General features: G+C 42.8%; 1 protein-coding gene across 1 annotated transcript in view; it reads left to right on the forward strand.

Moving 5' to 3' along the window:
- The first annotated feature begins 10,187 nt into the window (after window positions 1-10,187).
- The window catches only part of MANSC4 (MANSC domain containing 4), a 9,712-nt gene continuing 2,684 nt past the window's right edge, over window positions 10,188-17,215 (forward strand). The window contains exons 1-2 of the mRNA XM_006140256.2: window positions 10,188-10,752; window positions 14,732-14,866. Of these exons, the coding sequence (XP_006140318.1) occupies window positions 10,524-10,752; window positions 14,732-14,866 (364 nt within the window). The 5' untranslated portion in view covers window positions 10,188-10,523. The remainder of the gene's footprint in view (window positions 10,753-14,731; window positions 14,867-17,215) is intronic.

A 17,215-nucleotide genomic window follows, 5' to 3' on the forward strand; every position in this document is an offset into this window, starting at 1 on the left:
TCTGCCTCCGGGGGCGGCGGCGATGCTCTGGGGCTGCGGAGCGAGAAGCCAGCTGGCTTCCTCTTGCAGGCGATTTGCGAGGGATAAAGGAAAAGAAACGAGCCCAGAAGGGAAGGGACGAAGGGAGTCTCGGGCCCAGGGAGTCAAAAAGACATCACATCTGGGGTCGCCCTCGGGCCCAGCCCGGCATGATGTCCCAGAGGGCGGGGACACACAAGCTGTGACTGGTTGAGTAGGTGGCACCTAAGCTGACTCCGGATGGTCCTCCCGTAGGAGCCATCTTGCAGAAGTTCCGGGCAGAGGGCAGCGTCTGCGGTGCTCAGCCCACGCGAGGGCCAGGGCTGGGGAGCAGAGAGCTTGCCGGTACTTGCTGCCGGACCTGTTACCCTGTTAGGGAGAGGGACCGAGGTCCAGCGCAGTTAGTTAGATCACGTGCTTCTGTTAACGTGTCTGTATGGCCCTCATGTTCCTGCCTCGGTGTGGTTGAACTAGCCACTAGGGAGTGTCATCTCTGGGTGCAGGTCTGGCCGCTTTTGCTCGTATTTGCCCACAGACGTCGGGTCTTTTTTTTTTTTTTTTTTCTTTTTTTTTTTTTTTTTTTTTTTGGAGCCCTCGCCAGAGGGACAGAGACAGACTCAGAAAGTCAGAGAGAAATCACCCCTGGGGGGTGGAGGGGTGGATGGTGGAGGGGGTGGCCACGCCGCAATCCCTTCTCCTCCATTCCTCTCAAGATCTTGCGCACGTGCCCAGCGTGTGTTTAAGTCACCGGGTCCAGGACTCGAACCGTGGTCGACTACATAGGAGTCCAGCGACATAGTCATTAGGCTAACTGCTGGCCCCAAGACATGGCTTTTCTTGCCATCCCCCTTATCCAATACAAGTTCCCATCACGTGAGGACTCTTAGAAGAGACTCTCTCCCCCAACCTTGCTATTAGAAGGCTCACCCCAAATAATAATGGGAAGGACCTTCTGTTGCTCAGGAGATATGAATTAATTCCAAAAGGGGAGAGAGAGAAACATTGTTAGATTACTTTTTGATGGAAGGAGAGGTAAGGATTGGAAGGGAACAAAGGGGTCGGCGCTTATTTTACAAAAACAAGCATACACTGGGGCCAGCAGGTGGCGTGGTGGTTCAGGTGTTGGACTCCCACATGGCCAACCTTGATTGAGTCTTGGACTTGGCAGCTTGCTTCCTTACTTCCCCTCCCTCTCACTGTCTCTCTGGTGAGCACACATGCCCTATAGCAAATTAAAATTTTAATATTAACAAATAAGTAATTATTTTTTTAAAGAAAGATTTTTTGCTATAGGGTGTTTGCCCTTGCTGGAGAGACAGACAGAAAGCAAGAAATCACCCCCCAAGGGGGATGACCATGCTGCAGTCCCTTCTTCTCTTGGGATTTGGGGCATGCAGGCACACATGCTGGGCATAAGTTTTAAGTCTCTGAATTCAGGACTCAAACAGCTGTCAACCATGTGAGAGTCCAGAGACTTAACTATTATGCCATCTACTGGTTCCAGTAAATATTTTTTTAAAGTAATTATTTTATTTAACTTTATTTACTTATTTGTTTGTTTTAATTTGACCAGAAAGGGACAGGCTGAGAAGGGGGCAGGGGAAAGTGAGAAAGCACACTGCCAGGTCAGGGACTTGAACCACGGTCAGCCATGTGGGAGTCCAATGCCCTTAACTGCCATGCCACCTGCTGGTCCCCCCAAGAAATCTTTTTTTAAAAAGGAAAATAAAAAAGCATAAACTCCCCCAGATCAAGATTTGAGACCTATCTATAATAGTTCTTTACTGGGAGACAATAGGTGTTTGGATTTTATTATTATTGCTACAAGTTTCATCTTTCTTCCTGGATGACAAATTAATGTTATATTACCTTCTTTTTAAATACATTTCCTCTATTTGTTTTTTTTTTTTTTTTTGGAGAGATTTTCACTGTAGGGCACGTGCGCTCGCCAGACAGACAGAGAGAGACATAGAGACAGAAAGCGAGAAATCACCCCCCAGGGGGGATGGTCACGCCGCAATCCCTTCTCCTCCATTCTCCTCTCGGGATCTTGGGCACGCACGCACACGCGCCCGGCGTGAGTTTTAAGCCACCGGGTCCAGGACACGAACCGCGGTCGACTACGTGGGAGTCCAGCGACATAGCCATTACGCTAACTGCTGGTTCCCAATACATTTCCTCTATTTAAAACAAGGTGTATACTACAATGTTGATTAACATTTTATAATAGGAAGGAGAAAGGGTTGAAAAATGGGAGAAAAGCAAGTTAGGAAATCTTTTCCATGCAGTGGTTACATTTGTGCTCTCCACAGGGAGGTGCTGCCATCCATTATTTTCTTTATAATACAGCTGTGTCAGATACCATCACAGGAGCCCATTGGTTTGAACTGAGTGCCTGCACTAGGCCAAACAGGGCAAACCAAAATGGAGTCACTTACGCTGAAGTCCTGCATGCAAAGACCAAACCAGGATCTTTCCCATCTTTCCAAGGAATCAGGAGCAACAACAGTCAAACCCCAAACAGGCCAGTATTAGCTGCCACGAGGAAGTTCACTTTGCCTTTACAAGGAGAGTAACTCTGAACCCACCCATCCACCTTTTGTTTTCTGTCTCTGCTTTCCTCAGCCCCTTTCTGACTACAAAATCAACCTCTGCTCAGCTCATCTGAACACTGATCCTGCTTTATAAAATGAGGTGTTGCTGGATTGTAGAATTCCAAATAAAAGCTGATTAAGATCTCTAAACTAAATTTGTTGTCTTTTGAAACCACACAAGCAACTAAATTTAAAAGAAATGTCTAGTAGATTCTGGCCTTCTCAGTAAAAAAGGAGGCAAAGATGCCTCTATGATTTGTCTTATTCAGTAATTTTCTTGGGTCCTATGAAAAAAAAAATTCCAACTCTTCACATTGTTTTACCTAGCTTTTGAATCATTACTGATAAAACTCCATTTTTAAAAAAGGAATTTTTTAACTTTATTTATTTATTTACTTTAATTTGACCAGAGAGAGACACAGAGAGAGAGAGAAAGAGAGAGAGAGAAAGTGAGAAAGCAAGCTGCCAGGTCCAGGACTTGAACCGTGGTCAACGTGGGAGTCCAGCGTCTTTAACCACCACACCACCTACCAGCCCCTAAACTCCATTTTCTTATGACCTTTCACATTCCTGTTCTTGATGGGAGGTAAGGAGATAGTTGAAAGCTTTTAGGGGGAGGCCGTGAGTGAAGGTGGATTTACCCGGCTTCCTTGGGAAGGTGAAGTACCACATCCAGTATTGGGCATTAGCCAAGAGAACTTTTGCTGGGAGGCACCCCTGTGCCAAAGAGACTTGGATCTGGGGTGTATTCGGGCCTCCGTGACAATGCCAGATTCAGTAGGTCAGCCACAAAGAACAGGCCTTCAGTCTCTCCTCTGTCTCTTCAGAACCTTTCACCAATGGATGCTTTTGTTCCCCAGCCCTCATAGATATGCCTCAGAGTGGTATTTTCTTGCCTTTTTAGAACAGTCTGAAAAAAATCATGCTCAAAGAATAACGTGCAGTTGAAAGGTAATTCAAGCACAGTCCCATGATTAGGGCAAGGTCAGGCCAGACAGGGACTCCGGGGTGTTAGGCTGACGATACTGGGCACTGATCCTGCAAGATTTTTGGCCACTGACATGATTATAACGTCATTTAAGACCAGGAGCATCTCAAAAGATCAAGTCATACAGTAAGTTTTTAAAAGATCATACAGTAAGTTTTCTGTTAAGCTAGAAATGTAATGTCAAAGCAATGTAAATGCCTTTATCTGCATAAAAATGAAAATATTTCTAGGCTTCATGAAAAAATATATAACTGGAGGTATAATTGTATAAATCTGCTATTGATAGATCATTGAGTTACAAAGACTGAGTTTTGTGCTACTGGGTGATTTACTTCAAGCACTTGATATCACTTTGTGTGTGTGTGTGTGTGTGTGTGTGTGTGTGTGTGTATGTGTGTTTTAGAGATTTTTGCTATCAGGCATGTCTACTCACCAGAGAGAGAGAGAGAGAGGAAAAAGTGAGAAATGACCCCCTGGGAGGACAGTCATGCCACAATCCCTTCTCATCCATTCTCTCAACATTTTGGGCACGGGGAACCAGCAGTTAGTATAATGGCTAGGTCACTGGACTCCCATGTAGTCGACTGCGGTTCGAGTCCCAGACCCGGTGGCTTAAACACACACCAGGCCTGTGTGTGTGCATGCCCAAGATCCCAAGAGGAGAATGGAGGAGAAGGGACTATGGCATGGCCATCCCCCCTGGGGGGTGATTTCTCGTTTTCCATCTCTCTGCCTTGCGGCAACAATAAAAAAAAAAAAAAAAAAAAAAAAAAAAAAACCCTCCAAAAAAAAGATTCTGGGCACGCACACATGCCCAGTGTGTTTCAAGTTTTCAAGTTGCTGGGGCCAGGACTCGAACTGTGGTCAGGCATGTGAGAGTCTAGTGCCTTAACCACTATGCCACCTCCTGGCCCCATTACCGTGTGTTTTACAAAAGACTACAGTAATGGTCAAACACAGGCAATTTAAGAATTTATGGAAAAAATACCTTCTGACCTAGCATGTGGGAAAAAAAATCCTTGTATAAGATCTATATTACAGTATTGCTTTTAATAACAAAAATTGCAAAATTACATAAAGTATGATAATAGCTAATATTTATTGAATATATATTAGGTACTGTTAAAAGTACTTCACATGGATTTCAATACTATTTCTACAATATTTTATAGCTAAGGAAGCTGAGGTGCAGAGCAAATTTTGGTATGGATAAGGAAAAAATACAATAGAGCCATTGTAACTTTTTAAAAGAATGATTTAATTTTATTTATTATTATTATTATTTTTTCGGTAGGGCACAAGTGCTCACTAGAGAGAGAGAAAGAAAGCAAACCACCAGGTCCAGGACTGGAGCCACAGTGGGCCATGTGGAGATCCAGCGCCACAACCACCATGCCTTCTGCTGGCCTGCTATTGTAACTTTTAATGCAAATCTTTCTTTAGATGTGGTGAAGAATAATTTTACATTAGATTTTTAAAGGGGGGGGGGACTTGATTCCAGAACAGTATGAGACTGTTTATGTAAAATGATATACATGTATTTCTTTTTTAAAAAAAAGGTATATCCAAAAAGATGTTTACCAAGACATTAACATCTTGAATAGATTTTTGTACTCCCTTTGCTTTGCATTCCTTTTTTTTTCCCTTTCTTTTATTTTTTCCCTCTTTGCAGTTTCCTTTTTTCATTTTTCCATGAGCCAAAGAAACCGAGATAGGAAGCAGGTGCCCTCACAGGGTCTTGACATGGCATCACCCTCAGCCTCAGCCCCCGATCATGGGCAGGCAATCATCTGACATGTTCAAGGAGATCTCCAGACACAGGCCAGAAACCTTCCCATGTGGGTCAGCCTCTCAGACCCCTGCACGAAGGCTGGGCCAGTGTCTGAATCCTGGTCTAAATTCTTACTGTGAATATACACCAATTTCATATAAGCAAAAACAACAACAAAAATATTTAAGAAAAAATAATGGCATTGTGTTTAAATTTCCCAGGTCCTATTTTAGAAAACAATTTCCATTAACTTTATCAACTGATAAAAAATGTTACGTAAACAACACATTTTGCAACTTTAATATATTCAATTTCAGGAGCTGGCAGATGGTGCTGAATTCCAACATGACCAACCACAGCTCAAGTCCCAGACCTGGCGGCTTGCTTTCTCAGTTTCCCTCTCTGTCTATGTCTCTCTCTGGTCAAACTAAATAATAATACTTAATTAATAAATTAAATAAATAATTATTTTTTAAATATAAATATTTTTTAAGTACTCAGTTTTTTTCCAAAAATGTATTGAATTTAGTAAACCTAATCTATTACTTAACTATCATTTTTTAATTATTTATCATTCTTTTTTAGCCACTCTACTATTCCTAAAACAACTTTCTTTAACAAGAGAAACTGAAATATTTTCCTTTCATTGACGTATACAGGTAACCTGAATGAGATCAAGGTACTACAAGGTCTTACAACAGGTCTGTTCCATTCAAGTGAAACATCCTCATATTGGCAAAAATTCCATTCATTTCAACATCTGTATGAGTGTTTTCAACATCTTAGGAAACCACCTGGGACACATGAAATACAAATCCTGGTCATCATGCCAGAGATACTGAATCATCTAAAAACAAAACAACAACAGTGGTTTGTTTGGGTTTTATTTTTTGCTCTTTTTTTTTTTGGAGAGGTTTTTGCTATAAGGCGTATGTACTCACCATAAAGACAGAGAGAGACAGGAAGCGAGAAACCCCCCCCCAGAGGCATTAATTTTAAGCCCCCGGGTCCGGGACTCAAGCCATAGTCGACTACGTGGGAGTCCAGCGACGTAGCCATTACACCATCTGCTAGTCCCACAACAGTGGTTTTTAAAGTATTGATTAAAAAAATTCATAGGAAACCATTGATTTGGGTTCTCCTGCATTAGGTTCAATAGACCAAACCAAAATGGAGTTACTTATGCTGAAGTTTCCACATCATCAAGACCAAGATTTTTTTTTAAAGAATTATTTTACTTATTATTATTTTTTAATTTGACCAGAGAGAGAGAAAGATGAAAAATGAGAAAGCAAGCCACCAGGTCCACGACTCATACCAAGCCTCACCTGCCACGGCACCTGCCAATCCCAAGACCAGTATGTTTATCTGACCTTTCTGAGATATCAGAAGAAAGAGATAATAGCCAAATCCTCAAACAGACTGGTCTTATCTGGCACAGTAAGGAAACGCTCTCTGCTTTAAATTTTATAAGGAAAGTAACTCTTTGTTTTCTATTTCTGCTTTCCCTCAGGAATTTTCTGTCTAACCGACTATCTGTTCAACTCATGGGAATGTTCATTTTATTTTACAGAATGAGGTATTGCCTGATTCTAGAATCTCAAAAGGGAATTAAGGTCTTTTAACTGATGGCCAGCAGGTTGTGTGGTGATTAAGGTGCTGGACTCCCTCATGGCTGTCTACAGTTCGAGTCCTGGACTTGGAAGCTTGCTTTCTCACTTTCTCTGTCTCTCTCTGGTGAGCACACATGACTAGAGCAAATTAAATAATAATGATAATAATAAATAAAACTTAAATCGTTCTTTTAAAAAAGAAAAGATCTTTAACTGAATTTGTGATTTCATCTTTGACAGTATGAATCTCATTTTTGAACCCCTCTCAAAAGCGCCTCCTTGGAGATGTGACACTGCATTGCAATAGTGTAATGGTTCTGGGTGGTTGATAGGATTCACAACAAACGCTACATACCAACTTTTGGCTCCAAGTTGCCATTGCTTCCTTGCTTCGGTAATTTCATTTCACATGGACACACATGAGGCTGGGGCTTCCTCCCTCTGCTCCTGCAATCCCGCCTGTATCTTCCCTTTTCAAAATATTTGGTCCCAAGAAGTGACCCATTTCCAGACTTAATGTTTATGCCATCACCACAAAAAAAAAAAAAAAAAAAAAAAAAAAGGTGGTGATTTGAAAATTGTAAAGCAAGGACTGGCGGATCCTTTGAAATGAAACTTTCATCTCTGTCTGAATATCATTTGCCAGCAAAGGGTTAAATAATTGTGGATTGTTCCATTATCCCTGCAGGGAACCTGACAACTTCAAAGAATTACATACCACACAAAAGAAACTACATTAAATGTGACTGAAAGAGGTGGATGTCAGAAAGGTAGAAATTGGACTTGGTAGCTCACATTCTGAGGGCATTTCTTAATAGAAATAGCTAGAGCGTCTCGGGGAAAACAAGCAGTCATTTTTGGTGACTCGTTTACTCATGGCTTTGGCATTAAAAACCTCTCCTCCCTCTCCCCTCAGAACACATGGAACAGTCTGACTGCAGGTAAGCGACTGAAACTTGCTTTCTATAAGAAATTTATTAGGATGAAATATTTACCCTTTTTAGTATGTTTTAGGTGGCTTAAACAAGGCTAGGAGTTAGTGCATGATCATTTTTACTCAGAGGAAAGTGAAATGCTTTTTAATGTTATTCTGTCTCAAATATTTCTCTCTTCATTATTGATTATTGGTATTATATGTTTCTAAAGATCAACAGATATGTGATAAACAGGCTACCTGTTATTAGGAAACATTTGGAGAGATGAAAGTGCAAAGATTGTTAATATTTTGGGGTCAAGTAAGTAAATGAGTTGTGCAAAAAGATATAAAAGAAACACAGATCTCAAGTTAGAAAAAGTTTTTCTTTTTTTAAAGAAGTAGTATAGTACTTTAAAAAGCCGATTATCACTTGGGCTTCTATAAAAATAAATACAAAAAAGTAGCAATTTGAGGCTTTGAACTAATTTGCAGTCAGGCTCATCACTGAATACAGAACTCATGCATATTTCTTAGCAACTACTGCTTTTTTAAAGACTTATTTATTTAATTCCATTTTTTTTTTGAGAGGTTTTTGCTATAGGGCGCATGTACTTGCCAGACAGACAGAGATAGACAGAGAGACAGAAAGCGAGAAATCATCCCCCAGGGGGCTGGCCACGCTGCAATCCCTTCTCCGTTCTCCTCTCGGGATCTTGGGCATGCACGCACACGTGCCTGGCGTGAGTTTCAAGCCACCGGGTCCAGGATACGAACTGCGGTCGACTACATGGGAGTCCAGCAACATAGTCATTACGCTAACTGCTGGTCCCAATTACTATTATTATTATTATTATTATTATTATTATTATTATTTAATTTGACAGCAAGAGAGAGAAAGGGAAAGCGAGAAAGCAAGCCTCCAGGTCCAGGATTCAAACCATGGTCAGCCATGTGGGAGTCTAGCATCCCAACCACCACACCATCTGCCAGCCCCAGCAACTACTGTTTTAATCAGAGATACTATGCCTTTATGTATGTACTTCGCAGTCTCCTTTATAACGTCAAACATGAACACCAGAAAATAGATTACACAGGGCCCAGCAGATGGCATTAATGTTATGTTGCTGGACTTCCACATAGTCAACCACTGTTCGAGTCCCAGACCCGACGGCTTAAAATTCACACCATGTGCATGTGCATGTGCATGTGCATGAGTGTCCAAAATCCAGAGAGGAGAATGGGGAAGGGATTGCAGCTTGGCCAACCCCCCTTGGGGGTGGGGGGATGACTGCCTGCTTTCTGTCTCTGTCTGTCTCTCCAGCAAGTGCACATGCCCTATAGCAAAAATCTCCCTCTAAAAAAAAAGAAGAAAAAGAAAATAGATTACACAATCCCCAACTTGAACCCATTCCACAACACTATAAATTACTAGGTTTTTGGAAATGTCATGATTTTTTTCTATGTTTTTATATGCAAAAATGCATCATGGCTTTTCTGACAACCCAATACATTTTTTATTCTTGGTTGAACAGTATTCGTCTTAGTGGTGGTTGTATTCCATTCACATTGTGAGCATGTTTTTTTGCTGGAATCTTTGATCTTCTTTTAAGAAGAATGCTCGTGGAACCAGCAGTTGGTGTAATGGCTATGTCACTGGACTCCCATGTAGTTGACCACGATTCAAATCCTAGACTGGCGGCTTAAACTCACGCCAGGCACATGTGCGTGTGTGCCCAAGATCCCGAGAGGAGAATGGAGGAGAAGGGATTGCAGCGTGGCCATCCCCCCTGGGGGTGGCTTCTGGCTTTCTTTCTGGCCTTCTGGCGAGCACACACGCCCTACAGCAAAAACTTCTCCACATAAAAGAAAAAAAATGATAAAAAAAAAAGAAGAAGAATGCTTGTGACAGGCCTTTATGAAACATAGCTGCCCCCAAGAAGTGACCAGGACCTATAGTCAATGTTTTAACAATCACTGCAAATTAAAATTTTAAATTTTACTCCAATTGAGTTTTTACTTACTTTTTAATTTAGTAAAAACTTAAGCCAGTGTGCAAACTGGTTTTCTAATGAACCTAAATTCAAAGAGAGGATTAAAAAAAAAAAATCTGTAGTCACAGGTTCCTTAAAAAGCACACAGAAGTGCTCTCACAAAACGATGTCTTGTTCCTGGTGAAACAAATCCTTCCTTTATCTGACGTCAAGTGACTAAATTATTGTTTTCCTCAGAAAGACGCTTGACTAGGATTTCCACTCGTCTTTGTATTTACTGAGTAAAAGGTGTCTGCAACTATTCACTTTCAGAGAAAGAAGAAAAGCAGAGGAAAAAAGCCACATCTCCAAGAGGCTAAGGGACACAGCATTCTAATAGCCTGGGAGGTGTTCAGAAAGAATATCAGCAAGTCCCACGTTCATCTGGGGCTCAAACTGAAGAAACAAGAGTAAAAGCAATATGCCATCAAAGAATGGCCTCCTTTTTGTAAATGGGCCTCCAGAAAAGTCCCAAGGAAACTCACCCATAGAATCCACTTCGAAGTCCCAGAGATTGTCCTGAGCCTTGATGGTCAGCTCTGGCTTCTGTCTGGAAATCAGACTTTCTCCAAGCCTTCCGTCATACCAGAGAAATGCGTGTGGCAGTGGTGACAGCAGAAGTGGTATTGCTCCTAAGTATGGTGTGGACATCAGACTCTCTCTGCTCTCCCACAGTCTTTTACAGAGGTTGCTGGATTCGTCGCTTCCCAGGTCTTCTAATTGACCTGGAGGAGTCTCAGAAGCTAGGAGCCCAGTTCTTGAAATATTACTCTGAAAGCACCGGCCAGAAGTGCAGTAGGAGCTGCTGCCTTAGGAAAGATGGTAAGTATTAATGATATGTTTGAGCAAGGGTGGTCAGGTGACATGGTGGTTAAGGTGCTGGACTCCCACATGGCCAACCATGGTTTGAGTCCTGGACCTGGTGGCTTCTTTCTCACTTTCTCTCTTGCCCTCTCTGTCTCTCTCATCCAATTTTAAAATAATAAATATAATTAAAAAACAATTCTTTTTAAAAGGGGGGGGGCTGACTTCCAAGAATAAAGACCTAAGTAAGGAACACTAGGTTGAAGGCCAGGTAAACAGGGGCAAAGATGAGAGAAGATGCCTGAGGATCGGGGAAAGAGAAGTGCAGACAGGGAAAGCGTTGAGACTGAGCAGGCCCTCTGGGCTGCCTGCAAACCTAGGACTGTCCTAGAACGCTAGAGAACCAAGAGGAAACCAAAACTCCTCTTTTCTTCACCAAAGTGCTAAGTAAAGTAAAAATATTTCCTGCAGGGTTACTTAACAATATTTTTGTAGCCCGAAATATTAATATAACATATATGATTTTTTAAATGTTGATAACCATTTCCTTTTCAAAGTACATGTTGGTGATACTAGTGTCATGTTAAATTTCTGAAATGTGCGGGACCAGCAGTTAGCATAATGGCTATGTCGCTGAACTCCCATGTAGTCAACTGCAGTTCAACTCCTGGACCAGTGGCTTAAACTCACACCAGGCACGTGTGCGTGTGTGCCCAGGATCCCAAGAGGAGAATGACGGAGTAGGGATTGTGGCGTGGCCATCCCCCCTGGGGGGATGATTTCTTGCTTTCTATCTCTCTTTCTCTCTGTCTTTCTGGTGAGCACACGCGCCCTATAGTAAAAAACCCTTACAAAAAAAATTTTTTTTTGAAATGTGCTCGCTTGGGCTGATCAAATGTTGAATGTACTGAACAGGAATTCTGAGTGAGATTCATGTTTTAAAAGAAATAGGGAGATATATATATGACATGGAAAAAATTTTCCCTACTTTCTTACAAATTTTTGTCTGTAATGTGGAATCTGAGTGTAAACACCATCTTTATAACATGAGCAAAGTGTGGAGTTAGGAACATTTCACGTAACAACTGCCTAAAGATTTCTTTCATTGCTTTTTTAGTCTCCCAAACATTTTAAAGCTACTTGGAGAGCAACAAAAGTAACACAGCACTTAAAATACTTCTCTAAGTTGGTTTCTTTCCATAGTTTCATACCAGCTTATTAATTGCTGATGCCTCACCCAACTGTGCACTAAAGAGTTCTGAGATGGAAACTGCAGCTACATGGCTGTGGAAACACGGTCCAGAGTCTGTAGAGAGAAGCTGTCCCGGGCCAAGCCCTTGAAAGTTAATCAAGCACAAAGAGAGCAATCATTTAATGAACAGAAATATTTTTGAAAAGATAGCCAATCCAGATTGCCACCATCTACATGCTCCTAACTCCGTAAGCCTTCCCTGAGGGGGTGTGGGAGGGGGAGTACCTTTCCTAAATTTTCTCATAGCATGGATTTACCAGACAGTTCACAGCGGGGAAACGGGACTTTCAGGGACACTGCAATCACCCAGGACAATTCCATGATATTAGAGTTTCTGCAGCTTCCAGGTTGTACCTTTCCTTCCCTCAGAACAAGAAAGGGCAGGATGGAACATTCCAGTTTTTATTATTTTTATTTGTTTGTTTCTTCCACAAGAGAGACAGAGGGACAAGCAACCCCAACGAGGTCTCTATGGTCTGGCCCACCCTTAACCTCAGCTGGCCCCAGCACACATCCACAGGTCTGCCATGCTCAGGGAAGCCCTCGGATGCTCACCCGGCCCCTTTCCCATGCGGGTCCTGCGTTCCTGCTGTGCCACCCCCTCGCCTCCCATTCCAGGTTTAGCTAGAAGGCAGAACTTGGAAACGCCACACTCTCGCTCAGAGATGCAACTCTCAAATGTGTACAAAGAATGGAAAACATCTTTTTAAATTATTTTCTGCAGCACCAACCACTTTCTTATTAGAAATTAAAATTTCTTGGGGCCAGCAGGTAGTGTGATGGTTAAGGCACTGGATCCCCACACAGCCAACCATGGTTCAAGTCCTAGACTTGGAGGCTTGCTTTCTCACTTTTCTTCTCTCTCTGGTTTATCTCTGGTGAGCACGTTTACCTGATAGGAAATTAGAAAAATAATAACAATAATAAATAAAATTAAATAATTTTAAAAAATAATTTCAATGTCTTAAATTTGAATATTTTAAATTTTCATTCCTTTCTCTTAAACTTGACAGGACAGTACTCGAGGAGTGTATTTGTAATCTATAATAGATCATCAATGTATCAATAATTAACTTTTGTCCTTTTTTTTTCTCCTTCTGGAAAAATAAAAAGTGCAGAAACATGAGCGTATCCCAGAAGTAATGGTGGAGACATAACTTTCCCAGGGTACCTGACACGGAGGCAGGCCAGGTGCTGCCAGCCGCAATCCCAGGGCAGCCTTAGGCAGGCGCTGAGGCCTGGCAACCACACACCAGCCTCTGATCTGACGTTATTAAAGAAGCTGATACCTTAGGCCCCTGGATCTTCACGTCACGTGGTTCCTATGGCCCTGCAGGGGAGGCAATCTGCTTTGTGCTATAGGAAAAACAGATTGAAGATCGGCACTTGACAAATCTGACTTCATGTTTTCCAGATCACACAAGATTTTTAAGACACAAATTTGCTTAGAAAAGGGGAGAGAGCACAAGCAGGTGGTATACCCGGCCACTAGAATTCTATGGATGTGTGTGCCCAAAATCACAAGAGGAGGGACCAGCAGTTAGCATAATGGCTATGTCGCTGGACTCCCACGTAGTCGACCGCGGTTCGAGTCCCGGACTCGGTGGCTTAAACTCACGCTGGGCGCCTGTGCGTGCGTGCCCAAGATCCCGAGAGGAGCATGGAGGAGAAGGGATTGCGGCGTGGCCATCCCCCCTGGGGGGTGATTTCTCGCTTTCTGTCTCTCTGTCTCTCTCTGCCTGGCGAGCGCACGCGCCCTATAGCAAAAACCTCCCCCCCCAAAAAAAAAAAAAAAAAACCAGAGGAGAATAGAGGAGAAGGGATTGCAGAGAGGCAAGCCCCCCGGGGGTGATTTCTCACTTTCTGTCTCTCTGTCCCTGGTGATTCCAAGTACCCTAGAGCAAAAATCTCTCTCTTAAAAAGAAATCCTCACCAACTCACCAATCCAATCCACTCCAACTCTTTATATGACATTGAAGAGACTTTTCTGTAAGATGCGGTTTTGCATGTGGGGTGGCGCACACCTACAGTCGGGGAAGGGGATGGCTCACTTGGCCCGCTCCTTTCCCCTAGCGGTGTCTCTCCCTGCAATGCAGTCTCTACACCTCCTGCCCTTCCCATTACTCTTCCCTCCTCTGCTATAGCATTTGGCTCCTGATCTTCCTATTTCTTTTCCTGGTGACCCCCAGCACCTTAGCATTCCGAAAGAGCACTGCGCCTAGAAATCTGGTATATAAATCTCCACAGGATTCTGTAGTCATTTGAATTTTTTTATGAACATAAAATACTGGGACTAGAAAATAATTCCAAATAGCCTGTGCGAATGAAATCAATTAAAAGTTAGAGAAAAATCAATAGGTATTTTCTTTTTTGTTTTAAAGAATTATTTAATTTTACTTATTAATGATGATGATGATGACGATTTGACCAGAGAAAGACAGACAGAAAGAAAGGGAAACTGAGAAAGCGAGTCACCAGGTCTGGAACTCAAATCAGTGGGTTGTGTGAGTCCAGCACCTTAACTACCGTGCCACCTGTCAGCTCCGATATTTTCTTTTTTTTAAATTTTCCATAGTCATAGAAGCAGTTACAAACATTCATGATGTTCTATAAAGTGCCTGACCATAGGCCTGCCATCTACTGCAATACACAATCGATGTTTCTGAAGGAAGCAGAGGTTCCTCCGAGCTCCTCGGTGGTGGAAATCATCCCTCTGCAGCTGTCCTTGGCCTGTTTCCCTTTCAGTTTCCTGTAACGTGGCCGTCTTCTACCACGATCCTATTCATGACAACGTCAACTGCCTTCACATCCACTGCCCGACGCTGGAGAGCTGCATATTAGAGCCGGGAGCCAGTGCCATCTTGTACAACCTAACAGACGGTAATGGCTTCTATAGTGTATTCCACATGGGGAAGGATGTTGGTAATACTTGTAGAGGCACAAATCTTAGAAAACTAGACAGCAGGGGTCATGCCTGAGTTCCAAATCATTACTTCCCAGTGACCTCTGGGACAACCAGGGCAGAAAACTGGAAGTGAATTCCCTTTAGTTTGGCACGTTCGGCAGTGACATCGCTCTAGATGAGAACAAATCACTTAGGACTGAACGAGAGCTTCAACACTGCACTGTCCGTGCCTTGGTACCCTCGGCTACAGCCAAAGTGGCCACTTCTGCACTTCTACTGCCGTGGCTGAGAGCGCACGAGGAAATAAAGCATGTCTGAGGTCCATGGAGCCTGCAGAGGGGCTCTGCAAAGAGGGCGGTCCAGGAAACGCACCCCACTTGCTGACACACATTAGCATACATTGATCCCAAAATAACAAGTGTATTGTATTTTAGAAAAATAAGTATTTAAGTATCCTTTGCTCATGTAGTTCATCTCAGGATGCAAATCAGTGACTACATGTTTTGCCATCAAAATACATCCCAAGGAGATAGATTTATCAGTTTGTACTTACTGGCCACATGCTCCAGGCTGGACTTGACACTGCAGAAAACCACAGCCATATCTCTGCCCTCAAATTCCTACTATTAGAGTTGATGTGACAAGTTGTACAGTTAGACACATAACTAAATACAAAACGTGTGGTATGCATTAGTACAAAGACTCAAAAGAGCGAGACTAGTGAAAGGTCGTTTGTTCAAGAGAGGTTTTATGGAAGACACCAGTCCGTGCCCATGTAAGGAGTTAGTTCTCTATCAGGCCATGAGAAAGCAAGAGAACCAGTCTGGACACAACAGGAGGATATTTGGAGTTGTAATGAAAATATGGCTAAGAAAGGGTAGGGTTATGTGTCAAAAAGACTGTGGACGAGTCAAGTTTTGGTTTGACTTTGTCAGAAACAGGGAGCCAACAAAGGCATTTAGTGAGAGAATGCCATTGAGCGGTGAGTGGGTATCTTAGTCTAGGAAAATCATATGCCGGATGCAGGTTGGAAAATCTAGTCAGAGAAGCACTGGGTCTGGACGGGTTGATCACGATAGCAGGGAAGAGGGAAGAGGATCACCAGCACGTGGGGAAGATCGAACAGGACTTATCAGTAAGCTCCCCTTAAAGTGAAGGCAATGAGAGGGAAGTCAGTTGTTCTGCCGTAGAGTCCAGGATGGGTGACGGAAGGAAGAATGGAGATGTCATGAATGAGACAAGGAGGCTTTGGACGTATTCAGTTGGAGAAGACATGAAGGGGCTGTCCCTGTAGCCTAGTGGCTAAGGGAGCCAGATCACACACGAAACACAGCTTGAATCCTGACCTTACTGGATTGAAAAACACGCTGAGTGTGTGTGTGTGTGTCCAACATCACAAAAGGATGGAGAGACAGGGAGACGGGATTGTGGCATGGCCACGTCCTATCATGGGTGCTTCTCCTCTCCCTCCATCTCTCTGCTGAGCACACCTACCCTTCGACTATTCAAAATATATAGAGACAGAGAAGACATGGTCTCCAGGTGGAAACCTCTAGTAGAACCCAGAGAAGTAAGATCAGAGCTCAAGAAAAAGGAAATATGGAAAGAAAAATGAAAAGGAAATATGAAAAGAAAAAGTTTACATATGGTGATATGAACCTCAGTGCCATCAATGAAGTGGTGGCTGCTGGGGATAACCTCTTTGTATGTGTAGGGGTGAGGGGGACAAAGAAAATATAGCTAAATACTATAGACTGAACCACATGATTGTGTAAACCACACAATCGATTAGGAGCAAGAAGAAAACAAGCTAAAGTGAAAATGAGAGGCAGGGAGTCTGGGATAAAGTGCCATGGGGGCCTGAGGTCCAGAGAGTCACAGAAGAATTTCAAGGAGAGGATGGCCAGCCGCACAAAGGAATGAAACACAAAGGGTCAGGAAACGTGGAAGTGTAGGTTTACTTCAGAAGTATGATTTTGATAGGCCAGTGAGGACTGAAACAAGATGGCAGAGGCAAGGCAGATTCAGAAAGGAAATGGATGTGGGAGAGCAAGGTGGGAGGTGGCGTGCTAGCAAGAACTACTAGAAATCTGTGGAGTTTTTTTCTTCCTTTTTAAAAACAAAGCAGTATTTGTGCATGTCCGCAGTCAGAGGGAAAGGATTAGTAGAGCTGTCCCCCACACCTGCGGTTTCGCTTTTCATGGTTTCAGTTACCCATAGTCAACAGCAGTCCAAAATATTAAATGGAGAATTCCAGAAATAAACAATTCGTTTTTCAATTGCACGCTTTTCTGGTGAGAAATCTCATACAGTCCAACGCTCTT

Source organism: Tupaia chinensis, unplaced genomic scaffold, assembly GCF_000334495.1.
Source record: "Tupaia chinensis unplaced genomic scaffold, TupChi_1.0 Scaffold000028_1, whole genome shotgun sequence".
NCBI classification, from domain to species: Eukaryota; Metazoa; Chordata; class Mammalia; order Scandentia; family Tupaiidae; genus Tupaia; species Tupaia belangeri.